The sequence below is a fragment of the Falco punctatus genome, assembly GCF_963210335.1.
Source record: "Falco punctatus genome assembly, chromosome: 8".
Classification (NCBI taxonomy): Eukaryota; Metazoa; Chordata; class Aves; order Falconiformes; family Falconidae; genus Falco; species Falco punctatus.
This window is the reverse complement of record NC_137588.1, coordinates 1,408,268-1,434,067: the sequence shown is the minus strand read 5'-3', so window position 1 is coordinate 1,434,067 and position 25,800 is coordinate 1,408,268. Positions and strand designations below refer to the sequence as shown.

At 46.2% G+C, this 25,800-nt stretch overlaps 1 protein-coding gene across 4 annotated transcripts in view; it reads left to right on the top strand.

Annotated features, from left to right (window-relative positions):
* PLCL1 (phospholipase C like 1 (inactive)) overlaps nucleotides 1-25,800 on the top strand; it is a 222,615-nt gene that overhangs the window by 159,993 nt on the left and 36,822 nt on the right. For all 4 annotated transcript variants that reach the window (XM_080399561.1, XM_080399560.1, XM_080399563.1 and 1 more), the window contains exons 2-5: nucleotides 1,395-3,866; nucleotides 6,031-6,234; nucleotides 16,904-16,979; nucleotides 20,838-20,947. In XM_080399561.1, coding sequence (XP_080255687.1) covers nucleotides 1,395-3,866; nucleotides 6,031-6,234; nucleotides 16,904-16,979; nucleotides 20,838-20,947 — 2,862 coding nt within the window. The remainder of the gene's footprint in view (nucleotides 1-1,394; nucleotides 3,867-6,030; nucleotides 6,235-16,903; nucleotides 16,980-20,837; nucleotides 20,948-25,800) is intronic.

The window sequence follows — 25,800 nt, the reverse complement described above, 5'->3', positions numbered from 1 at the left end:
AATCCAGGCAGCAAAAGTCCCTTCAACAGCAGAAGGCAGAGAACTGGGAAAATGTTGCTGGTGGCTAGGGAAACAGGAGGGAAAGCAATTTTAGCGAGTGTTTTGCTATTAATTACAGCCTTGAATGATGTTTTAAAATATTTTTGGTAGCAGTTGGATAGTTTGTGTTCTAATGGAGTAGACTGAAATAACGCAGACAAAAAAGAATGATTAGCAATTTATAATTATTGTGAAATGTTTTGAATTGATAGTCTGTGGGAAAAGATTTAAACTTAGTTGCTGCACTGAAATTACAGAAAGCTTTGCAGGCAGCTGGGTTTACATCCCGGAAGCAAGTAGGTAGTTGATACTGAAAAGACAGTCAGATGTGTCTGGTGAAGTGTCTTCTCAAGAGCAGTTAGAACATACGCCCTAAAGACAAAGGCTTTGGGTTTCTTGCCTGGCTGTCCATTTTCCCACAGCGCTTTGTGGTCCCAGTACACAGAAATGACCAGAATAGCTACTTCTCAAAGCAGCTGGGGAGTCAAGAGTGTGAAGTAGGTTAGGGCTGAGCAGAAGGGTACGCAAGACTCCCGTGAGAGCCATGCAGTTGTACGTGCAGCAGAGATGGGCTTCTCAGCCTAGCGAGAGCATCCTTTGCTAAAGGAGACTAAAATACACAAATAAGAAAGCCCAGACTCTCCTGGGTGTGCCTGACTCACGACTGTTGCTGGGTTTTGGTTTAATCTTGCTTGAGGTGCCCCAAGATTGCAGAAAAGATACGGAATTGAAACAGGACGCTCATCTGCTGAGCACCAAGCTGTCATGAGTGCCCTACAGGCGTTCTGACCCGTCCCAGGCTCTCCTCCCAGCACTGCTTCGGAGACTTCTTCCCCTTCTCCTCCCACATAGGCTGAGACTCTTTCTCATGCCTTTTTATCCCAGCGTTCCTCCTTTATTCATGATATCTCATAAATCCTAGTGAGATCCACCCCACTTCTAGTTATGCAGGCCTTAAACGGGTGCCGGAGGTTCCGATGAACCCTCTCTTTCCATGTATGTCTATTTTGAAAATGTATGTGGCACAACCAGATACGACCTCCTCACAGCTGTAGCATATTGTTGAGATCTGGAAGGCAGTTTAATAGCTGCAAATGTCATTCATGAAAACTTGGTGTCTCTAATGCTGCAGTCAATCAAGTCGCTGTATAGCTCAGTATATTTTATAGCTCAGTAGGGAACTGAATTGTGGGAAGGGGTAACATGTTGTGTTTTGAGGTTCAGAAGAACAGGAATTATCTTGAGATAAACATATCTTCTTTATTATTTATGTACTTGTGGAATGGCCAAATAAAACTTACTGTTTTGTTTTGTCTTCTTTTTTTTTTTTTTTTTTTTATGTAATTATTCCACAGGATCCTTCAAACCAAAAATGTGGAAGAAAGAAAACAGTGTCCTTCAGCAGCATGCCATCAGAGAAGAAAATAAGCAGTGCCAGTGACTGTATCAGCTTTATGCAAGCTGGGTGTGAATTGAAGAAAGTTCGCCCAAATTCCCGGATTTATAACCGTTTTTTTACTCTGGATCCTGACCTGCAGGCTCTTCGTTGGGAGCCGTCCAAGAAGGACCTTGAGAAAGCCAAGCTTGACATTTCTGCTATAAAAGAGATCAGACTAGGGAAGAACACCGAAACGTTCAGGAACAATGGACTTGCAGACCAGATTTCTGAGGACTGTGCGCTGTCGGTAATTCATGGTGAGAACTATGAGTCCCTTGACTTGGTTGCCAATTCAGCTGATGTGGCCAATATTTGGGTGTCAGGATTAAGGTACTTGGTTTCTCGTAGCAAACAACCCCTGGATTTGATGGAAGGCAGCCATAACACCCCACGGTTTACCTGGCTAAAAGCTGTATTTGAAGCAGCAGATGTCGATGGTAATGGCATAATGTTAGAAGATACATCTGTGGAGCTAATAAAAAAGCTTAATCCCACCTTAAAGGAATCAAAGATTAGATTAAAATTTAAGGAAATCCAGAAAAGCAAAGAGAAACTGACAACACGAGTAACAAAAGAGGAATTTTGTGAAGCGTTCAGTGAACTTTGCACAAGGCCCGAAGTTTATTTCTTGCTTGTGCAGATATCTAAAAACAAAGAGTATCTAGATGCCAATGACCTCATGCTGTTTTTAGAAGCTGAGCAAGGAGTGACCCACATAACAGAAGAAATGTGTCTAGATATCATACGCAGGTATGAGCTTTCTCAAGAAGGGCGGTTGAAAGGTTTTCTTGCAATTGATGGATTTACGCAATACTTGTTGTCCCCGGAATGTGATATTTTTGACCCAGAGCACAAAAAAATTGTCCAGGACATGACACAGCCTTTGTCACATTACTACATCAATGCATCCCACAATACGTATCTCATAGAAGACCAGATCAGAGGGCCAGCTGATATCAACGGTTATGTCAGAGCTTTAAAGATGAGTTGTCGGAGTATTGAGCTAGACGTTTGTGATGGCCCAGATAATGAACCCATTATTTGTAACCGTAACAACATGACATCACCGCTTGCCTTTCGAAATGTTATTGAGGTAATAAACAAATTGGCCTTCTTTGCTTCAGAATACCCCCTTATTCTCTGCCTGGGGAACCACTGCTCAGTACAGCAGCAGAAGGTAGTGGTACAACACATGAAAAGGATCTTCGGAAACAAACTGTACACAGAGGCACCTTTATCCTCTGAAGTCTACCTCCCATCACCTGAGAAACTGAAAATGAAGATCATTGTGAAGGGGAAGAAGCTGCCTTGTGACCAGGACATATTAGAAGGAGAAGTCACAGATGAAGATGAAGAGGCTGAGATATCCCGGAGGCTGTCGGAGGACTTCTCGAGGGAACCGAAGCTGATCTGGCTCTGCAGGGAATTGTCAGACTTGGTGTCCCTATGCAAATCTGTCCAATACAAAGACTTTGAGACATCCATGAAAGCTCAAAATTATTGGGAAATGTGCTCCTTCAGTGAGGCAGAAGCCAGTCGGATTGCAAATGAATATCCCGAAGATTTTGTCAACTACAACAAAAAGTTTCTGTCCAGGGTGTACCCAAGTGCTATGAGGATAGACTCCAGTAACTTAAATCCTCAAGATTTTTGGAATTGTGGTTGCCAGATAGTGGCAATGAACTATCAGACCCCGGGGCCCATGATGGACCTACACACTGGCTGGTTTCTACAGAACGGGGGGTGCGGGTACGTTCTCAGGCCTTCAGTGATGCGCGATGAGGTATCTTACTTCAGTGCAAATACCAAGGGCATTGTTCCGGGGGTCTCTCCCCAGGTCCTGCATGTCAAAATAATCAGTGGTCAGAACTTTCCAAAGCCCAAGGGTGCATGTGCAAAAGGGGATGTCATAGACCCCTATGTCTGCATAGAAATACATGGGATTCCTGCAGACTGCACCGAACAAAGAACTAAAACTGTTCAGCAAAACAGTGATAACCCCATTTTTGATGAAAGCTTTGAGTTCCAGATCAACCTGCCGGAGCTGGCCATAATCCGTTTTGTTGTTTTGGATGATGACTACATTGGGGATGAGTTCATAGGGCAGTACACCATCCCGCTGGAGTGCTTACAGCCTGGCTACAGGCACATACCACTGCGGTCCTTTGTGGGCGATATCATGGAGCACGTTACCCTCTTTGTTCACATTGCAATAACCAACCGAAGCGGAGGCGGGAAGGCCCAAAAGCGCAGCCTCTCGGTGAGGATAGGGAAGAAAGCAAGGGAGTACACCATGCTGAGGAACACTGGGCTCAAGACTATCGATGACATCTTTAAGCTGGCAGTGCATCCGCTACGAGAGGCTACGGACATGAGAGAGAATATGCAGGTATGACACTTTTGTCGCGTGTGTTGGTGTGTCCTGAATGTGGAATTGAAGGTCCTGGTGCAAGCTGCTGGTCGGGCAAACGTGCTGAAGCTGGTGGAAGCGGGTGAGGCTTTGGACCCACCACTGTTGCCAGCCTTTAATGGGGTGTCGGAAGGCTCATAGTCACAGGTGCTAACTCAAAAGCAAATGTGGGGTTAGGCAGAAATGTTTTAAAAAAACAATAGGCCCTCTCCAAATGCATGCTCTGCTGGTTGTTTTTGTCTGAGGAGGCAGAACGGAGTGTTTGTTTGCCCAGGCCTCTGGTTTCAAAAAACTTAATTTCATCGCTGGTGCTGGAGAATGTCAGCAAGCCTTAGTTCTGCTAACCGAGTGAGGGTTAGGCTTTTAAATTTTTTTGTTTTGATAGGCTTGAGAAACAGTCAGGGGATGTGTCATTAAGGTCTTGTCTACACCAGAAGATCCCAGCGTGCAAAGAGCAGCACGTTTCCCCGAGTGCCCGTTGCTGCCGTTTGCCCAAGGGCTGCAGGTGTCCACGCTGGCACCCAGTGCCGCTCGCCTTGTGGTTTCCTCCCTGCTAAGGAGCCGCGTTGTGCCGGCTGGCTGAGCTCAGGCTCGGGGGGCTCCTGGCTCCATGTCTGCCTACCCGTGCCGCCCTGAGCGCCGCCGGAGCCCGCTGCGGCTGGCCGTGGCGGGGCCGGGCACACAGCCCCGGCACAGCTGCCCGGTTTGACCTTCGTGCCGCTGGGAGGTGAAGTGGCAGCGAGGCCCAGGAGGAGCAGCCTTCTGCACGGCAGGGCACTGCCGCTTGCTGCAGGGGCAGCTCAACTCAGGGGCCCAGGTGCTGCCTAGAAACAAAACTGAGTAGCGTTAAACAATGAGTTTTCTTCAATAAATAGCTGAAATCAGCCATAACTATCTCCTTGGTAAAGACACAGAAACAATTCATTTTTCTTTCTTGTAAACTGGAGAAAAACACATGGTACTTCATTGACCCCGCTCTGCTGGCCGGAGTCTAAAGCAAATGAAATGTTGGCAGCTGGAAAAGTTTACAAGATGACTTAAGTTTTAAATCACTCCCAAAGGAATAGTCCAAGCATATTTTTAAGAATGGGAAACTCTTCCCAGCCTTTCCTTTCCTGCAGGCCTTGAAAGTAACTAGTTCAGACTGCTGACTCCACCTTCTGTACAGGCCAGGCACTATATGCACACTGGAAGTTCTATGTAAGAACCAGATAAGAAAATACTCTCAATCTGGCTCAGAAACAGCATTAATGTGCCTTCTAAGTGAAATTTCAGTACAAGGTCTTGTTCTGGGGAATGCTTTGTAAAAACACAGTCATTAGATTTAACTGCATGCTGATGTATTTGATTAATGGGAAAAGCCTCTGTTAATTAGCTGGGCATTTTCTGATTACTTTTTCCAGCAAGATGTGCAGGAGAACATTTACAAGGTACGGGCTGTTACAATGCTTACTTACACAGATTTGGTGCATCGTGGTCACTCGTTGTGTGACTCAGGAAGCTAAATGCTAAGGGCATGGCAGCCATATAGCCACTGACTTGATAAATAAATAAATCTGGCATGTTAGCTTGGTTTGACCTGTACATCCAGTATTGATTTTCTTACATGTGACCTATGAAGGGGAAAGAGTGTTTGTGTTTCTTTATCATGTGGTAATGCAGGGCTGAAAACAAAGTGGTTTTTTCCTGCTTGCCTTTCCCATGGGAAATACAAGCTCTGTCGAACTTGTTCTTGCTGGAGGATGATAATGACAGGAGAATGAGGCTATTACAGCATCAAAAGCAATTGGAATCTGAACAGTTGGGAAGAGAAACAGCATTTCAGGCTGATGGTTTAATATGCTGGGGACCAGAACTTGTCCCTCTCGGGGCTGGATTCGCCATGCAAAGTAGCTGCAGAGCTGGTGGCTTCAATACCTGGGCCTGGGGGAAAGCTGGGGCTGGCAGCGGGCATGGGGAGCTGGGAATAGGAGTTCCATGGGCGCCAGCACCCTGGGGTCCGTGGGGAGCCCAGGGACAGCGGGGTAGCACTGCCCTACATCACAGGGGGGGAGCGGGCAGGCACTGACAAGGTACTGGCAAGCAGTGGGGACTGAGTGGCAAGTGGCAACATGTGCTCAAGTATTTCCTTTCCTTCCCCCAGAACGCCATGGTGTCCGTCAAGGAGCTGTGTGGGCTGCCGCCCATGGCGAGCCTGAAGCAGTGCATCCTGACCCTGTCCTCGCGGCTCGTGAGCAGCGACAACACACCCTCCGTTACCCTCTGCATGAAGGACACGTTTCCTTACCTGGAGCCTCTGGGGACCATGCCCGATGTGCAGAAAAAGGTCCTGGCGGCATATGACCTGGTAGGCACTTACCATGGCTACCTCTGCCTTTCCCCGCCGTTGTGAAGGCGGCAGGCTATGCTGGCTGGCTTTCGCGGGCGCAAACGTTTTGGTTGATTAAATGAGGCTCTTCAAATGACTTTGGCTATGCACAATTGTCCTTTAATCACCAAAACGCCACACTGGGCTTTTTGTTGTTTGGGTTTTTTTCTTTTTATTTTTTTGTTTTTGAACACGGTTGTGGCTAGCACAGGTGGGCGCTTGAAGAGGACTTTGTTTACAAGAATAGCAGCAATTCAGCTTGTACTGGCAGCTGCTAGTCATTGTCCTTGGGAAGCAGCAAGATTTGTGCACTGCCCCTCGCTTGCCTCCCTGCAGCAGAGGGCAAGGCCATTAGGCAGAGAGCTGCAGCGTGGGAGTTCCTGGGCAAGCTGAGCCATCCCCTTCCCGAAGCCTTTCAGCAGCGCTGCTAAGTAGTGCCCGAGTCCCTGCCAGACCAAGTCAGTGCTGCCCTTGGGGGGGACATGGCAAAGTTGGAAGGGAAGTTTAAAAACATCCATTTTTTTTTGCACGGGGAAGGAGAGGTCAATGTGGTACAGGCAGCAAGGTATAGAGGTGAACTGAAGTCATTCCAGGTGAGCACTGCTGCTCAGCCTTGACATATGTTGCTGCTGTGGGTGACTGAGCAACAGCTGTGCGTGACTTCCAGCAGCAGAAGTTGCTGTCACATGCGCCTCTTGGGCTGTGAGGCTGCCCCGTCGCTTCCCCAGCCTTACTGAACGGTCTGCAGCAACCGAGAGCAAGCCGCCTGGTTTTGCAAACCCTGATTTAAATATTACGCTGTGGCAACCAGACTAAATCACGATGCATGTTCAGTGCACAGCAGCTATTTCTGCAGCTTATGTTCATAAGAAATAAAACAGTGAATAACTTCGGGGCTATTGAATTGCTTCCTGAGACCCTGAAGTGTCGCAAAGAATGATAGCAGCTTTGACAAGCTATTCAATGTGCCAAGTGCTCACCTCCTTTCCCTCTCGTTTTTTTGCCTGTTACAACACGCTTTTCAGGAGAAAATCAGCTTGGTGGGAAGAGGGAGACACTGATGTTGATTAAAAGAGAAATACTAAAAATACTCTGAAATAACCCTTGGGTTTCTTTCAGAGTGGTTTATATTACTTGAAGGTGATTAGGTTGTGGAAATAAAATACCAGCTGTAATGATCCCAGAATGAGGATTTGCAGATCCGGTTGATTGCCATATTTTAGACCGGAGGGGGTTTTTTTGATAGATCTGTTACATGGTGTGATGCTGGTCTGAAGGAGCAAATACCACATAAATAAGAGATTTTTCTGTCTTTGGAGGCCTGCTTAATGGAGTTTTACCAAAATGAATGTGTCACCTCTTATCTTTGTAATTATATACTGAAGAGTACACATGGGACGTTTCAAGGCCTCCTTGTGCTTTGGAAACAGTTTTTCAATTTCAGTAGGTGAAAGGCCTCTTTCAGATGCAGACAAAACCACTTGTGTAACTGTTTTAAATAATGTTTGCTCACACATTTGTCTCTGATGGAGGAAGATGTACCTTGGATGCCAAGAGACAGTACAAGGAGCTTAAAATCTGAGGGGAAGAAGGGAATTCTTCTGTGCCTATGTAAGGGTTGATTTGAGATGTAATTCTTGTTAATGAGAACATGATACTTGAAATTATTTTTAACCTTTGCCTGGCTGGGACTGCCTCTTACTTTGCTAAAACTATTTACTGCTGGAAAAGCCAAAGCCAGATTTAATAAGTGGTTTTGCTACATTTTGGATTTTTGCCTTTTGAGGCAATGCCAGCACCAGAATATTGAAATCTATTCAGCCGTTTCTGTGTTTTAAAAAAAAAGAACTGTCTCTATCAATCTTGAGATTTGAAAATGCATTGTGGGGAGGGGTTTGCAGTTTTAATGTTGTGAAAGGGCTCTTCCTTGCTATGGTGTTTGTAATAACTTGGTATAATCCCAGGTCTATTTCTTTTAAATAATAATAATTCCCCCCCCCCTTCCTTTTTTTGGTGCAAATTGAAGCACGAGCAGATGTTGGTGGAAGCAATCTAAAACATTGTAGCTTTTTATTTGTTTGTTTTTTTTCAAGATACACTGCCGTGCAGCTTTTTAAGTTGTTGATAAACATGGCTTCAAGGAATCGGATCCACAAGCATGTGCTGCATGTCTTTAATTCTCCAGAAATGTCTTTACTTCAAAGCACTTTTTGGGTGAACAGGCCTGAGAGCAATTTGAAATGCATAACATAGAAGCTGTTGTTGGCCTCTCTCTTGTATGAACGGGCTGTATTTCTTAATTCCTTTTAGAGACCCTAAGCCTTGTAGCGGGAACTGTGACTGTAGGTCTGCCTCACTCAGGGGCTCCACTGCACAGGCAGCAAGATTGCCGGGCCACCCCATCCTCGCACCTCCGAAAACACCACCTATTTCACATTCTTTAAAAATTCTGCTTAGAAAATAATCTCTGATAAAAACAGCCCTAATGTGCTAGAATTTTTTCCTCTTACAGGAAATTGCCAACAGAACGTACCTTCCCCCACTCCACGGAAAGTATAACCTCTCCCTGCCTGTTTAATGGGGCATATCGGGGCTGCTGGTCCAGGCAAATGGAGGTGCAAAAGCTCAGAGACCTGCCACAGTGCTCTGGGAAACAATTAACTGTCTGTTCCCTCCTGCTTGGCCTTTGTCAGCAGGCGCGATCGACAAAGACCGCTTTGTGCAGTTTGTTTGTTTTTTTCCTGGGCAATTAATTTTACCGTTGTGTTCTGCATTAAATATTTTCTTTTGAGAGAGGCCTTATTAGAATAAAATCTAATGTGCTTTGTTTAAGGAACCGGAATGATTTTTCAGGACTTTTTTTTTTTTTTTTTTTTAAATGGTCACATTGCAGTGGTTTAGTGGAACTCAAGTGCTGCTGTGCCTTGTGAAGGAGCGGCTTCACTGGTGATACTGGGTTGTATGGAGTTTCTGCAAAGGAGAGCAGGGAATGGTATTTACCAAAACTGAGAAAATAAGGTGGACCGTTGATAATACACAGAAAACATTTTTGAAAGTATGCCAGCTGCCAAAAATACAGTTTAAAATAGCTTATTTCAACTTACAGCTTTTGTTGCTACCATACATAGAGTATGATGAACGGATTCTGTTCATGTTGTCATTGATTCCCACCCTTACATCCTGGGACGGTGTGGCGTGTCACTTGGAGCTGTTTTTCAGACCTTTCCCTTCCTACGAGGAAGGACTCTGGCTCCCCCCCTCCCCCCCTCCCTGTGTGCTCCCCCTTGCTGGTGGCTGGCCATGGGAGGATGCTCGCTCAGGTGGGCAGCACGTGCGGCGTGCCTTACAACCTGTCAAACTGATGCCAGTGTTCTTTGGTCACACCTAAAAAAAGAGGATGCTCAACGTGAAGGAAGGGGACGGGGCCCAGCTGGACCTGGCAGATGGTTGAATTATTCATTGCAAACAGTTATCTTGTGAAGTTAGGATTATTTTTTTTTTTTGGTTGAGAATTGCTCAGAAACAGATTGTGGTTTCTCTGCACAGTGTATCTATGTGCTGCTGCAAGCGTGCATGAACTCAGGCACGCTTCTGCGCTTTGCTTTTCAGTTATTGGTTCAGCATTACTTTTCCTCCAAGATCAAATGATTGAATCGTTTGCAAATCAAAAGCAATAAACAAGTGATAATAAATGTTCTTGGTTTTACCGGAGCTCCTGTGCATACAGAAATTTCTCTAGAAAAAGAAAAGAAGCTCCCAAGTATCTTTACATGTTTTTTACATGAATTGTAAACAACAAAAAGTGTAAAAAGTGTTGAACAGAGAAGCTATTTTTTAACTCCTGTTGATACTGATGTTTTTCTCTGAATTCAAACTTCTTTACTGGAGCTGATCTTGTTGCTTTGGAGCAGACAGGTAAGGAAGGGCAAGGTGTCTGTAGGTAGCTGAGAGATGGAAAGTTAGTTAAGAATGTTTCAGGCAGCACAGAGATGGATTGGGGATTTTTGAGTAGAGAATTAATACCTGTGATGTTGCTGGGGAGCAAGTCAGTGTGTTTAACGGCAGTGTTTTTGTTGACACAGGCACTGGTCCATGCATGCTAGAAGAATTCTGTTGAGGTATCTGTGGAGAGGGACTACTCTTTGTTGCTTTGCCTACTTTTCTTTCCAATTCAGTCGTTCGGAGTTTCTTCGTCTTGATGCAGGCATGATGGCTTTTTATTCCCAAGGAGAAAGTCCATTTTCCAAGTTTATGTCAATGCAAAATGACTAAATAGATTTTTGTGAGCTTTTCCACTGAAATTCATATTTCAGCTGGGATAGGCTCATCCCCAAAGGAACATTTTTCACAGTTCTCTGAGCAGCAAAAGACAAGGGATATTGCAGAGCAGAGTCCACTGCCAAGGAAGTGTCATAACGCACTGATGTCAAACACAGTCCAGTACATGGACAACGTCTTGAATTCGTATCTGTTTTAAAGAGCTTTCTGTCCAAATTTTGACAGACTGGGAAAGCAGTAATCCTGGTTCTTTCTCCATTAATTATAATTCTCTCTATTATTTAGCTGCCACTCTCACTGTGTCTCTCTCTGATAGCCCATGTCCCATAGTCCCTTCTAAAACAGAACCTGAAAATGGTCAGATCAGAACTTTTCTTAAAGAATGAAGTTCTAGTTGGGAACCTTAGTTACTCTGTTTTAGCATAAGCGTTTTGGAAGCTGACCCCTCCCCGTGTTTCTCCCGTGCTCCTCTTGTTTTCTAGGGCACCAGTCCTCATGCACCACATCACATCCAGCAACACTCTGACACCGTATTTCCCCAGAAACATTTGTAAGTAGAAACATTAAATTTGAATTGAAGGTGAATTTTACTCAGTTCCTTCTGGAGTTTGTGTCAATAAGGTATTTCAGGTGTTCCCAGTTGATGTAATCATCCATGATAAATGTTCCTTTCTGGGCTGTTGCAGGGGAAGGCTCAGATACAGAAGCCTGGCTTGGAGCATACTGGGACAGAGACAAGGTGGACTGGTGGCCAGCACTCCTTCCCACATCCTGGCACCATGCACACATCCTTCCATTGTCACAAGGCTTGCTGGCACACAGTTGATTGCCTGGCCTGCAAGAAACGCTCCGTGCTTAGGAGGGAATGCTGTTCCAGTTTTCATGAGCCCAGTGTGTGCTTCACCTGTTTTTCCAAATTGGATGTATTTTTGTAGCCTTTTTTGGGTTTGTTTGGTGGTGGGTTTGGGTGGTCTTGGGGTTTTTTTGGTAGTTGGGTTTTTTTTTTGTAGTTTTTTGTTTGTTCGTGGGGTTTTTTTTTTAGCAATGGAGGCACGACAAGGTACTCCTTCCCCAGGAGAGGCGTAGGAGATTGGGACAACAGCCCTGAGGAGACACCTGAGAGAAAGCTGTGTTTCCATTTGATGTTGTCAGTCTCTGTTCTAAACTTTGGAATATTTATGAGAGGATTCTTTGAACTATCCCTTTTGTATCATTTATCTTCCCAGCAGGACAGTGCATTAACTTGCCACCAGGAGTTTTTCATGTCTTTTTTTTTGGTCTTTTTTGGTGAGACTCTGCTGTGTTAATTTCCTCTCCCCTTTTCAGTTTGTCGAATAGTTTGTAACAAAAAGAAGAAACTGGTCTCTAGCACAGGAGTTCATAAAAGTAAAAAGAAATAACATTTTCTGCTCCGTTTGTACTGGTCCTGTGGTTAAAATGTCTTTGGTACAGACAATAAATAAGCCTGTTAATTTTTTGTGAGTAAAAATACGATGCCCTCGGTCTTAAGATATTTTAAATTTCACTTAAAATGTATTTTGTAAATAGCACTTAGCAGAAGTGACAAAATCAAGCATCATTCTTGCCACGAAGCAATGGGATTTCAGATTTTATATTGCATCCTGTATTTTGAGGCTTAATGAGACAGGTCAGTTATAGTTTCAGCCCATGGTCTGTTCTGCTTTCGTGGTCGTGTATACCGGACAAGAGAGAGCTCCCAGGTTTGTGCCAGCTCTTGCTTCCCATGCCGTTGTGAGAAGCTGGCATGATTCTAACAGGGTGCTTCAGGTAAACTGATCAAGTTTAGGCTTCTTGCTTTCAGCATTACGTAAGAATATCTAGATTAAATGGGCTATTTTGCAGAAAAACCTAACCTATGCAGATAAGGCTTTGTATTCCTCATTCTCATTAGTTAATTAAACGTGACGTGTACTTCTGGGACTTGTGCCATGTGCATCTTTTGTCAATCTGAACAAGCCCCTTATTCACTTGTTGTGAGAGCATTTCTGACGCTGCAGCCTCTCCAGGAGGGTTAGCACCTCCGGGACTCAGACAAACCCTTGTGTCCCTGCTCCCACGGAAAGGTGGCAGGGGTCCCAATGGGAGGATTTGGTAGGGTAGCTTTTTAAGTCCCTGTATCAGAATCAGGTTTCACATCCTTTACTCCTGCTTTTGTCCATTTTCCCCCTGTAGTTACGTTAAACAGATCACTCAGTAAAGTCTGATCACCATCTTTCTGACGTGGGAAATGCACGTTGAGCAATCCTGCCAGCTTCAGCAGCTGCTAAAAATTTCCTCACTGACTCCAAGTGGACCCAGTTACCAGCCTCTGTCCTCTAAAGGTTGCTTTTCAGTATGTGTTGCTTGGAGGTTAATCCCTGGGAGCTCGGCGTTCAGGAGCTAACACTGGCGGAGCATCCGTCTCCTGAGGGAGCGGGACGTGCCGTGCTCTTTGCGAGTCGCTCACCGGAGCCAGCTGCCGTTTGGGAGCCGACATACGCAGCAGCCGGCTGGGCTGCCGGCAGCTGACCGGGACTTACCCAACTTCTCCAGAGCGCTGCTCGGCACAGGTCTGAGCAGAGTAATGGTGCATGGAAATCTGTGCTGCCAACATCAGAAAGCTCGCTCTTCACAGTTGGGACGGGTTGGTGGATTTCAAAAGGTTGCTGGCAAAGCTGGACTTGAAAATCTCAGGCCATGGTGTGATTTATGGGTTCGGCTTCCCAGCAGAAAATCTCACAGCCTTCCATGTTGTGTTCAGGGCTTCTGGTTCTTGTCTTGGCACCACAAGAAGAAGGTGACATCCCCAAGCAGGGCTTCAGATGTGATGCCAGGTGGAAAAGCAGAGGACCATGCAGACGGGGAGACCGTGGACTCATTTCAGAACCATTTCAGCCAAAAAAGAAAAAGCGTAGCTAGATGCTGTGACACAGGACTGTGAGCAGGAGCTGTAGATGAGCAGAACCACAGTAGCAAAGTCTTCCCTGGGGCTGTTGGATGGGACCAAGCAAGGGCATCTGTGGCCAACATGTTGCAGCCCTGGCCAGCATCGTCTGCTGTGGCCAGGAACCCTGCCAGAACTGCTACCACTGTCCTGTGTCCAGCAGGAAAGCATGGACGGGGCACTAGCTTCTAGCTGAGTCTCTCCCCTGCTTTTACCTACATTAGACTGAACACGGACAAATTGTTAATATCAATTCCACTAAACAGTTACTAGTAACTTAGCTTTTTAGGTGACATTTACGATGTTTACGGAGTAAGTATCCCTGAAGCTGCTACCTTGGGTATATGTAAAAACCTGGGGGGGGGGGAGGGGGGGGGGCAGGTGGGCATTAAAGTAAGTTTTCAAATTAATTTGGTTATTTTTTGAGGGTTTTAGCAGTTCTGTTGCCAGGGTTCGCACAGAATCCTTTGAAGAGTATCAACTGTGATGTGATTTAAAAAAAAAAAAAAAAAAAAAAAGCCGAAATAAAAAGCCAAACCAAACACAAGCCTGCTGTTCCTGGGTAGCAGTTCCTTGCCTGTTGTGCTCCTGTCGGTATGAATCAGTCTCTGCTTCTCCACGGTGAAGACCCAGGCCTCTCCCTCGCACTGTCCCCCTGTTAGGGTCCTTCACCACAGCATTGGGAAGCAGGATCTTGTGCCCGCCGAGATGGCGTGTGCCGTTCTTTTTGGGAGCGGTCTGGCCCGTCACGCAGAGATACCAGTCCTGCATGCTGCGCTATCGCAGGCGGCGGACACCCAGTTAGCCAAACCCGTCTCTCCCAGTTGGCCCAGGGTGTGTTATTTCTGCCTAGCGTGTTGTTTCCTAGGGGGTCTGTGCGGGCGAGTGCCAGCTGGGGCACTAAGGGCATCCCCTAACCCAGCCACGGAGTTGAGGAGCTCTGAATCCATTCTCAGATTTGTCATGGGATAAAGCTGCTTATTTTTGCCAAGATTACTGCCAAGCAGGAAGGCAGGAACAGGTTAAATACTGCTATATGATCTGGTTTTAATTGTTTGTTCTTGCTGAGCTGAGAGCTGTCAGACTTTGATGTCAGCATCAAAGGAACGGAGGGCTGCTCTACCTACTCTGCAGTAAGGGAAAATTGACATCCCATTGCCGCTTTTCTCTTAAAAAAAAGAACGTAATACCTTTGTGTGTGAGAATCCTAAAACAGGCATGCCAGAAACTCCTGGGAGTGGGTCCAGTAGCTGGAGGAAGGTACCTCAGACTTAGATTACCAAACTGCACGATTCTCAAGCTTGCTTTTCTGTGCGTGGTAGGACAATTTCCTGTGGCCATACACATACCTATATATAATGTATAGCTACATCTAAATACATGTATGTATATGTTTGTGTATGTATATATATTTTAAAAAACCCTCTCACAAGTCAAGTTCTGTTTTAGCTATCTGAGCACCGGAGAGTGGGACACTTTGGCTATACTGTCCCAGCTGAGCCGCATTGACCTCCCTGGGCACAACCGTGCTGCTGGGCAGGGAGTGCAGGCACAGAGCCGGGGAGGGGAGGGGGGGCACAAGCCCACGGTGATGGGTGCATGGGGTGCACGGACGCTGGCAGCACCTGGCTGGACAGAGCGGTACAGGCACTAGCTCATGCCCCTGTGTGCAAGAGGCGTACCTTTGGTCGCTGGCTGCCTCTGCAGCAACTTGCAAGTTTTTGAGATTCTCACTCTCTTTTCTGCTCAGACCAACTTCAGCACTTTGTAGCTGGTGGCTGAACGGTTCCTTCAGCACGAAATAACTGTGTGCTGTGGTACAGAAAAGCCAGACAGTGGATAGAAATTGTCATTTCTTTCTAGATGACAAGGCAAGATACCAAAGAGGGAAAAAATCAACATGATGCATGAACAAGCAAGTAGTGAGAATGAAATGGGAAGGATACCACTGAAAGTAATTTCAATTTCAGGTGTATCCACTGGGCATGGTCTGTTGAAAAACGGTTTTGCACTCTGTAGATGTATCAGGCTTTTTTCTCTCTGCCCATGAAGCTGGTGGTAGATTTTGTTTTTCTCATAATCTTGTTTATATCAAAGAAAAGGCATAGGTATTTTTATTAAATGCAGCCTGTCTTCATAGGTTGAATTAGAAATGAAGATGGCATGAGCAGCAAAATTTGGATCTGAATTTCTCCAGAATTTGGAAGTTCAGGTGTAGAAGCATCTCTGCTCCCTTGTATCTAATTAAAACAATGAGGCATGCTAATTGGCAAGTGTTAATGTAATACTGTTATACTGTGTCTTTCAGTAAAATCATTGAAACTACTGGCTGTGTTTTCATATTTAGTGTGTTTGAAAGTAGGAAGGCTTTTAGCAGTTGTAGCGCTTTGGCAAAGCTTTCAGATGGTGGCTTCTGTAATTTCAGGATGTAACATTAGGCAGCGTTCGGTTTGCTTCGTTTCTAACTGGCACCGCTCTCATGCTGCTTGGATTTGATTGGGGTTGGTGGTGTACATCCCGGGAGAGCGAGATTATTCTCAGGCGTAGTTTGTTATACAGCATGTTCTTGCCTTCTGTAACAGATGTATGTGCCACCTTTTGCAGTTCTGCAGAATATAGCATTGGAACGATTCACTTGCTTGCCCGGGCTTCTGAAAGGTTTTGGAAGTTTGTTACCATCAAAGGAGAATAGCATTTGCAAGGAGGGAGGCTCGGGGAGCTTGGCACGCAGTGGGCCCTTCGTCTGTTGGCTGTTAGTGGGCTACCCTAGGAAGACGCGTAAATATGAATATCTCTTGAAACCTGTGAGTAGGCTTGTTGAAACTGCCTGCCTCTTTTGAGTTTTGGTGGGGGTTTTTCTTTTTAAACTTCAACAGAAATATTGAGGATAGGGTAGGGTTTTGGTCTGAATTTTTCCGAAGAGAAACTCAAGAAATACTGTCGCTGTCTGAACCACTGTAGTGCATAAAGTTCAGCACAGGCTGAAGCACCCCTTGAAATCAGCACTGTTCATCACTTGGTGACATTTTTGATAACCCTTTATGTCAAGGACTATACTTACTTCTCCTTTTGTTTCAGGAAAACTACTAATTAGAAAGGGCTCAGTTTCACACAGAATGAACTTTGTCTGTCTGCTAACTCTGCTTTCTTCTGAAATCACTTGTGTTTCCCTCATGTTATTTGCAATGGTGTCTTGCTGGTGGAAAACAGCTGTTCTTTTACCTTCCAGAGCAAAATGTTTTCTGAGCAACTGTCACTTAGCTTGATACACATCTGGGAGCCCCGATAGGAGGGAATGATCCAATCGTTACAGTGTTGCTTGCAGAGCAGACCTCTTTTTCAGTTTGAACCTTTGTACTTTTCTGTGGAATAGATGTGGCAGGAAACTCTAGTAACGCTGGGTTTTTTTCACTTATTTTCTGACAGATGATTCAAGAGAGCAGGGTTCTCATTGAGACGGCAGACATCACTCACGACAAGATTGTTCAGTGCCAGAAAGCAGGTAATCCTTCTTTATTGCATGGTTCTGGATGGGAAATGGGAAAGGATGTGCCATAATTTACTTACAGTTTGTGACTAATGCAGCATCTTTCACCTAGTATTGAAGTGAGCATCCTGGCCTTTCCCTGGCAGCCTCCACCCTCCTGAAGCTTCATCCTCCAGTAGCAGTGCAGGCATGGGATCAGGGAAGAGTCCTCTTTCAACTTTAAAGCTATTTTTCCATCTGCTCTACAACTGAAATGTCTGACAGCATTTAAATTAGTCAAATGACAAGAAAGGCATTCCATTAAAAAGAGAGAGTAAGAAAGCCTGCTGCCTTTACTGAGCTCCATTCCCTGCCAAAATCGTTCTCTTAAACACAGGGCGGGCAAGAGGTTTTGAAACCCCCAGGAGCAAGCTCCGCTGCCTACCTTTACTTACTTTTGCTGTTTAGGTTTGTTGTAGGCCTTGGAAACTTGGGCCAATAGAATTCCATTGTATCACAGCAAATCTGCGTGGCTGTGCGCTATGTATGCCAGGTGTACGGGCGCAAACCGCTGTAAGCAGGTCTTAAAGCAGGTCGTACGTTGCTGGTGTGTTGTACTGGATGTCTTTGTCTGGACTAGGGCTCTGTCTCGTGTGCACCAGCAGAAAGGGAAGAGGTGGTTTCGGAAGTGGCCGCCTGCTGTCTGCTCTGCCACAGCCTCACATTTCTTTTTCAGGGTGGTAGGAATCACCAGAGTCTGTGATTCACCATTCAGTTTAGTCATGCAGCCCCCTCCTCGTCACTTGTTCAGGCTAGTGGGCTAGAGCTGGAACTGGGACGTCTCCTGTAGTTTCCACTGATACAGAAGAATAAGCCCTGCTAGTGAGATAGGAGTCCACGTTTGGCAGTGGTAATCCTCTGCAACTAAATCCATCAGCTTTCATGTATCGGAAACCGTGCCAAATAAGTATTTGCAATGTATTTCTGTTAGAGGTTTACACTGCAGAAATTAAATCTATTGTGAGTTCATTTAGGTGTACAGCTGCACCTTTCCTAACCTGCAGCAAGCCTTGAAGGTCAGTCATGCAAACATTTGCTACCGCATATGATTTGTGTTGTTGGGCATAGTCTTCTGGGACCACAACCATCAAACTATTGTTTCTGATAGGCATTTTTGGATTTGGCAAGTGATGCAGGCTACTGCCATTTGCTTCAATTAAATGTAAATAATGAATGAAACTGGTATTTTGTAGTAAATCCTTTAATTCATCTTTTTAATTAGAGGAAATCTGGAAGCTGTTTCAACAACGGCATTTAACTGATTTTTATGTGGTGCAAGAGCAGGGTGGAACCTAGTCCTTGCTCTTTGAAATGCAGAGCTCCAGAGCCGTGCTGGCGCTGGGGTAGCAGAGGGAAGAGAGGCAAGGAGCTCTGTCCTGCCGGGTTTCATGGGCCTCATCTTCTGTCATGCCTTGGCTTCTGTGCATCTGCATAAGCAGCATAAACATCCTCAGCCCAAAGCCTTCATCAGGCGCAGAGGGTTTAGGAGTGGGACAGTGAGGGGAAAATGCAGCAGTAGGGGGCTTTCTAGGTTGTATAATCTAAGAGCAATACTTTGCACTGAATTATGCGGCCCTTCAGCAGCACCAGCACTTTCTGCCCACCCTGCGCTGTGCACAGAGAGAATAACTCATGACACTTGCCTGGGCTCTGGTATCTTTGTGAACAGAGGGCTGGAGATGCTGCAGAGAACACAATGTGGGACTGTGCCACCATGCCCATGTCTGGAGTTCCATGCATTTTCCCTCTCTTTCCTTCCCCTAGCAAAAAGATTAATTTCTCAAGTTTGTTCTCTTTGCTGCTGTATCTACTTGTATTTTCATTTGTTTTGCCTTAAAATATAGTTTCTGATTGGGAAAAAGGCTGGAGAGATACAAAGTGCTCTTTGAAGCCTCAGGAGTTAGACAGATGAAAGGGTAGGAGAGAACCCCTCACCACCCTCAATTGCAAGTTAGTTTGTTGCAAATGTTACCCAGGCAAATTGTGAAATAACATTTACCATGTGGCAAGATGAAGCCCTCAAAATGAAGAGGTGTCAGAGGTACGGCTAACTGCCTGTGCCATTGTCCTTCGCCTCGCCCTGGTCCTGCTCCCTTTGAAGATGTTTCCCACCGCGCCTCTGCCTCACATCGTGCCTGTTTCGGTCCGGGCTGCCTGTGCCCAGCTCCTGCCTGCGCCCCGAGGTGGCTTCGTAGGGGGCTGGGTTTGTTGGGGTTTTCCACCTGCAGTCTCAGCCCAGTGCACAGTGGTCAGCAGCAGCTTGGAGGACTGAAATGCTAAATGTTTTCATTGGTACTCCTGCTGCAGCCTAGCAGATGTTGGTGGCTCCCTCTCTGCGGGGCAGCGCTGTCTCCAAGCTACTGCTGGGGAAGTGAGATCCAAAGGGAAAAATAACTAGGATGCTGCATAAAGGTGGGGCTGTCCACGTGGAGCTGAGAACCATTAGCCTTCATTTTTTTTGCAGGACTGAGCGAGTCATTTGAAGGTTTTCTTTAACTTACTGCACTGATTTATAAGTCAGCTGGCACGAGGCACGCCTGCAGGGGAATCTTGCTTGGGGTGCAGTTATTTAGACTGTTTTCCAAAGGAGGTGCTGCAGGAGCTCTGTGACTTTTGAGAGGCAAAACCTGTCAGTGGGTGAGGTTTTGGAAAATAAACAGTAGAGAAAACTTGCGTTATGTGGGGTTGATACTGCCTCAGTGTTACCGAGCTCCTGGAGTCGGTGCAAGGCAAGAAGAAACCTATTGTTAGTCTTCCAGGAGCGCTTTGGGCCAGCTGTGCCGAGCACGCACCTGCCTTGGGCCATCGAGGGACTGACTCCTCCAGCAGCCCACGGAGCTGCCCTCCGCGCCTGCGCGGCAGGTGTTCTCTCCAGGGGCATTTCTTTGATGCAGGTTCAGTGAAGCTCAAATCTGCAAGTGACGTTTGCCTTAAAACATTAGGGGAGGGAGAGCTATGAAACAACTGGTAACAGAACTTGGTGTGTTCAACCGGGATGGGCTTCAGATGCTTTGGAGGGATTTGGTGCCCATTTGGCCTTTGCAAGGTACAGATTAAGGGAGCACAAACAGCTCTGTCTCCGTTTTGTCTCTTAATCCACACCGGGCTCAGAGGCATGTTGGCATACGCTGTGCAAATCTTGTGGAATCGGTGGGTTAATTGTAATTGTTAAGGTTTTTAATCTGCTTCCAGATTTCCTGAATTCTTATATCCAGCAACAGATTTGCAGACACTTGCCGCAGAAACTGGCAATGAAATGTAACAATTCCCAGGGCTGGGGTTGGAAGTCTCAGTTCTCCAGGCTGCAGGAATAGCAATCCTGTGATTAGTGGTATGTGTTTCTGACATGATTTATCATTGCGAAGTACAAGAGCTTTCTGTATGACTGATTAAGATTAATGAGGAGCTGTGCGTTTGAGCCTGTATTTGCTGTGCTGAACCAGGTATCTTCCACGTCTGTCAGACTGCCTCCCAAGGTACAAAATCATGTATTCAAGCAAAGCGACAAGCGATTGCCTTTTGGTGCAGTGCTGCCAGCAACGCAGGCTGCAGGCAGGGGTGCTGGGAGGGGTGTTTGTGCAGGGACCAGGCACGTGCCTGCGTGGGACACCAGCACTGGAAAGGACAGTTACGTACAAAGTGGAAGCACAACCACAAAATTGCATGTGCCCCTTTTATTCTGGAAGATGCTTTCCAGGGTGGAGTCATACCAGGGAAGTGGGGGAAACAAAAAAAGTTGCAGGAAGTACCCGCTGCGAGACTGAAAATGCTTACTGAGCATTTTATATGGAAAATCAATTGTGCACTGGGTGATGTAGCAATCTGTATTTTCAGGCATGGAATTCCATGAAGAGCTTCATAACCTCGGGACAAAGGAAGGTTTGAAAGGAAGAAAATTAAGCAAAGCCATTGAGAGTTTTGCATGGAATATCACAGTGCTGAAGGTAAGCACAGAAAGCACTACCTCGTGTCTCCTATTAACTTTATAAGCAAACCTTTACTCTTTCAGCAAATCTATTTGTACTGTCTTACTAATACCGAAGCAGCATTGTTTTTATGGGATGTATAAATTACCCCCAATTATTGAGATTTATCAACTGTATCTAATTACTTGTCTGGTTTGGAAGCTGTGGAAGGGAATTTATCTTAAGCCTGAACAAAAGGGGAAAGATGGCTTATGGTTTGTATGCCCAAGAGCCCGGTTTTGGTTGTCTGTTCTGCCCCACGCAGCCTGAGTGTGACTTGTTCACTATCATCGTGTCTCAGATACTAGTTTTGTAAAATGAGAACTAGAGCGTCTCTTTGGGAAGAGGTGGGGGCTATCATGAAAAAACATGAGTAATATTGTAGATCCTGTAGAAACGTTTCAAAAGTGGAGTGCTATCCCAACAGCTGCAAAAGGGGTTTTCATCCCTCTGTCCTGGTTGCGGAGTGGCACACTGCATAGTGGTCATATTACTCCGCAGGCTGTAGCTACTGGTTCAGCACCGACCAGCCACAGTTTATCGTGGTAGCTGGCTGTCTGAGCCTGGGGGAAGTTACGCGGGGACAGCTGAAGATGGAAAGAGAGGGTCCGGTGCAGCCATGGCGGACAGCAAGCAGAGGACCTGAGCCAAACGTTGAGGCTGTTAGCATTCAGCTCGCACTGTCTTTCACAGCCTCGTTTCCCTTGCTCTGACAGATCACACTTCGACTTCCCCTCGCTCTCTCCCTGCTGTTCCCTCCCTCCAGCTCCCATGAAGCAGGTTGCTCTCTCTGATAGAGTCTCCCTGTGACCCCCAGTGCCTTTCCTTCCGCTAGCATCCCAGGGCAAGCCAGCTGATGAGAAGAAATTTTTACCATGTACTTCATCAAACAGGCACCTAAAGGTAGCATGCAACGGCAGCAGCAAGAGCAGCAGGAGGTTCCTGTGTCGGTGCCGTGGAGCTGGAAAGAGCACTAACACGTCTTGAGCAGGAGAGGGAAAAAGAGGTTGAGAACAGAGAGACGGAGGGGGAGAAATGGGATGGGTGGGAGAGGCTGCTGGTAATAGGGAAGGGTTCGAGAAGACCTGGGGGTTACCTGTGGTTCCTTGCATGCCTGGATTCACCGTGAGAGAGGGAAGGTGAGTAACGGAGGCAGCTCAGTTCCCAGCCCCTCGGAGGAGGAAAGGCAGCCAGTTCAAACTTGATGGAAGGGACTGACCCGTTCCACACAGCATAGCTGAGGCAAGGAGCTACATATCGGGGGGGGGACACGGGGACGGGACAAAAAGCACTAGGCAGTTCTTTAATTTGAATTCATTAATCTGAATGCCTTTAGCTGTGTGAGGTAAAATAAATGCCTTGTGCGCAGAGTCACTCTAAACACAGTTAGGTTTACTCTAAACTTTTCCATTTTTAGATGTTTGTCAAACAAGAAGTTCACACCTCCAAGGCTGACCTGTGATTAATGAAGGTATAAGTAGGGTATCAGAGAAACGAAACATTTTTCCACCAAAAATAATTGCTGCCTAGTACATACTGTCAACATATTGAAGAGCACTTCAAACATCTGGCCAAGGTCAAGGAATAATTTACATGTTTCATTTCTAAGTCACAACTTCTTTTTCACCTTTCTCACAGAATAAAATATTAGCAGAGTTCATAGCAACTACCCATGGGTATAAATGCCCATGAAATACCTTTTCATTCTGAGTGAAGACCAGCTCAGCACTGACATTAGAAAACTGGGAATGCGGTGGTAACTCAGGTGTCTAATTGAGGCCATCAGCCATTGTTCTCATTTTTCAACTTTTTTTTTTTTTTTTTCCTTAAAGAATACGGTGCTTCAGTGACCCTGCCCATAACAAACTATTTGCTGGTTAGAGCTGCATCTCAGGGTTGGCACGGACTCTCCCCTCTGTGCTGGCAAGAGCTCCCCAGGAGGATTTGGTGAGGAGAGACCGACAGCCCTGCCCCACTCAAGCCATCGGTGCCCTCCGTACATCTGGTGTCAGGGTGGTCACTGCAAACAGATTTAACTAGATGTCGGTGTAGTGATGTAAGAAAAGAAAAAAAATGTAGCCCATAACATCTCGCCCGTACATCAGCTGCTTTACACTGGGTGAGGTGAGTGAGTGGCACGGTGCTGACGGGAGAGAGCCTCTTTGTGTGCTCGGAGGCAATGACATCACGCAGCAGTGGTGAGTCTGCGTGAGGTGCCCATGAGCAATAGCAGGTATTATGTTGTGCTTGTGCCTGCGGGATGATTAATTGTCTTTTCCTTGGCTAGTGAAGTCAAGGCGTATTTAATTAATGTATTTCTTTATAAAGACTCATTGCAATAGGCAAGCTTTGAATACAAAGAGGGGTGGCAATAAGAAATTGCTACTGGCAAAACCATTACATGGTTACAGAGCACAAGATTAAAGTATATTTTACAAAAATCTTAATTGTGGGCATTCTTCATGTTTAAAAATTCCCTGAGGTACTTTTAAGAGGAACTTGGTGAGAATGAATCAAAATAATATGTAATTTTCTTCCTTAGTTTATATAAACTTAATTATGTATTAGTAATACCCACTGTAAGGGCAAACGGTGCCAGAACATAAACATGTTCGTAAGGGCATGGACGTTATAACTTAGTTGACTTACCAGACTGTCACCTTGACATTGATGCATATTTTTAAAATGTCACGTCCTCCTGTTTGGTCCCGTGTCATGTAGAATGCCGTCAGGCTCACAGTCAGTAATGCTGAGAGCCATATTGTGTAAGCATGCTGGGCTGAAGAGCCACGTTCTCACAGTAGCATTACAGGAATGGCGATGATCCTAGATTTAGTCTCGCTTTTGTTTTTATTTCCACGCAGCACCGTCTCGTTGCCTCTGCTTTCCTTCCTGTATTTGGTTACATGCTGGTGAAATGCAAAAGTAGCAAAAGAAGTTTTGCGTTTGCCACCTTATGGGGACCACAGTGCTAGGGACCCTTTGTTGCACCCTAACAGGCATGCAAAGCCGCTCGCCTCGGCTGAGGTTACCATTCTGGTCTGACCTCCTCTTTCGCTGAAAAACTCACTGTTAATTTTCATGAGATGGTTTTAAAATAGATGACTACCCGTTTCACTGAGTGGAGGGTTTCACCCGGGTGCGTGGGCTCATGCTTGTTTCTCCCCCGATGCTGGTGTTCCTCCCGCCGTCCCCTGGTGAGGCCATCTCCTCCAGCACGTGTGGCCACCTGGGCAGGTGGGCACAAGCTCCTCCTGCCTGTGCTCGGGGCGGGGGGCACCGGGCTCTGTAAGGCAGAAGCTGAGAACCCTCATTAGGGCAGTTCTGGCCTTGAACTAACAAGGTGGCTCTGGGTCAGGTACGCTCAGGGACGCGCGAGCGCCGTGCCCACAGGCCAGCTCGGGTGTGCCGCCAGCCCTTGGCGCGGGGCAGCGCCGGCCGTGCCTCCCCGGGGCCGTCTGCCCTCCTGCGGGGTCTGCGCTCAGCACTCGCCAGTAGCCGAGGCACCCTCAGCATCCGCCACTGGTGCGAACCGCTGATTTAATGACTGCTTTAGAAGTGTCTGGGTGTTTGGGGGAAAAAAAAAAGTTGTCGCCTGCAAGACTGCTCTCCTTGCTGAGGCAAGACCAGGCGGTGGTTACTTGGGCAAAGAAGTTGGGATCTGCCCGAGTCCCAGGAGCCTGGCAGGGAAGACACGCAAAGTTCAAGTGTGTCAGCTGTGGTTCGGATCTATTGCTCTCGCGTGGACGTGCTTCGTGTGCCTGCAGACATGTTTTCCTGGGCTACCCATGCTTTGGTGGCCAGTGCATACCGGGGCCAGGGACAGCACTCCCAGGTACTTGCCTGCATGTTGCTGGTAAGTATCTAGGCAGTTAATGTACCGACATACTGACTGACTTACAGACGAAACACGGGGAGACAAAGATAAAGTGGCATTTACTATTTTGGTCTTACACAGAAGGGGAAAACACCCACGTGTTTGAATCTAGTCTGCTCCGAAATGCATTCGTGTTCTCTTCAGTCTTTTTTGTTGCCAGTGCCAAGATTTCACCTCTGCTGCCCTAAGTGCGGTCTGTCTTACTAGGGCTCCAACTGTTAGTGCGTACCACAGGACACCAAGTGGTTAAATTTTCAGGGATCATTTCAGCACCCATCCACAAGTGTGTCTGCTAATTATCCTGCTTTAAAATTAATGCTGATTAGATGTGTAAAGAGAGAGGTTGCTGAATGCGGAAGGCGTACAATTATCAAATTGCTAATGCAGTTCACTCTTCAGGGGAGAAATCCACAATTTTATAATGTGGTTGTGATCGATGTTAGCTCTGGTGTAAGTGGATTTACGCAGCGAAACTGCGCACAAATAGCACTTTTGGAGGAGGATGTTCACAAATGACCCGTTTCTTCATCACAGTCATTTTTGACAGTCAGCCTTCAGTTTCCTGGGAGACCTGCAGCATCCAGACTTCTCACTTGGGTGGCAGAGCCTCAAAGGCTCACGCTGAGGCTACTTAGAGGGATAAAAGCCAGATTTCTGGAAGATGTATGTACAGACTGTCTGGCTTCACCTAAACTGAGATGAATTTATCGTCGCTGCAAGGTATCAGTTTTCTTTAGGAAGAAACGCAACGCATCTCAATGATCCTTACGAGTCCCTTCCAACCTGAGATATTCTATGGTTCTGTATCAGACAGCAGCTGTTATTCTAAAGCACCTTACGCACAACGGTGCCACACAGAGTTTCTGCTGGTGTTTGGAAGAACTAGGTCCATCACAGCCTTAACTCAAGGCTTATTATAGTGCACTGTGGGAGTGTTTTTTAATGGATATTCTGC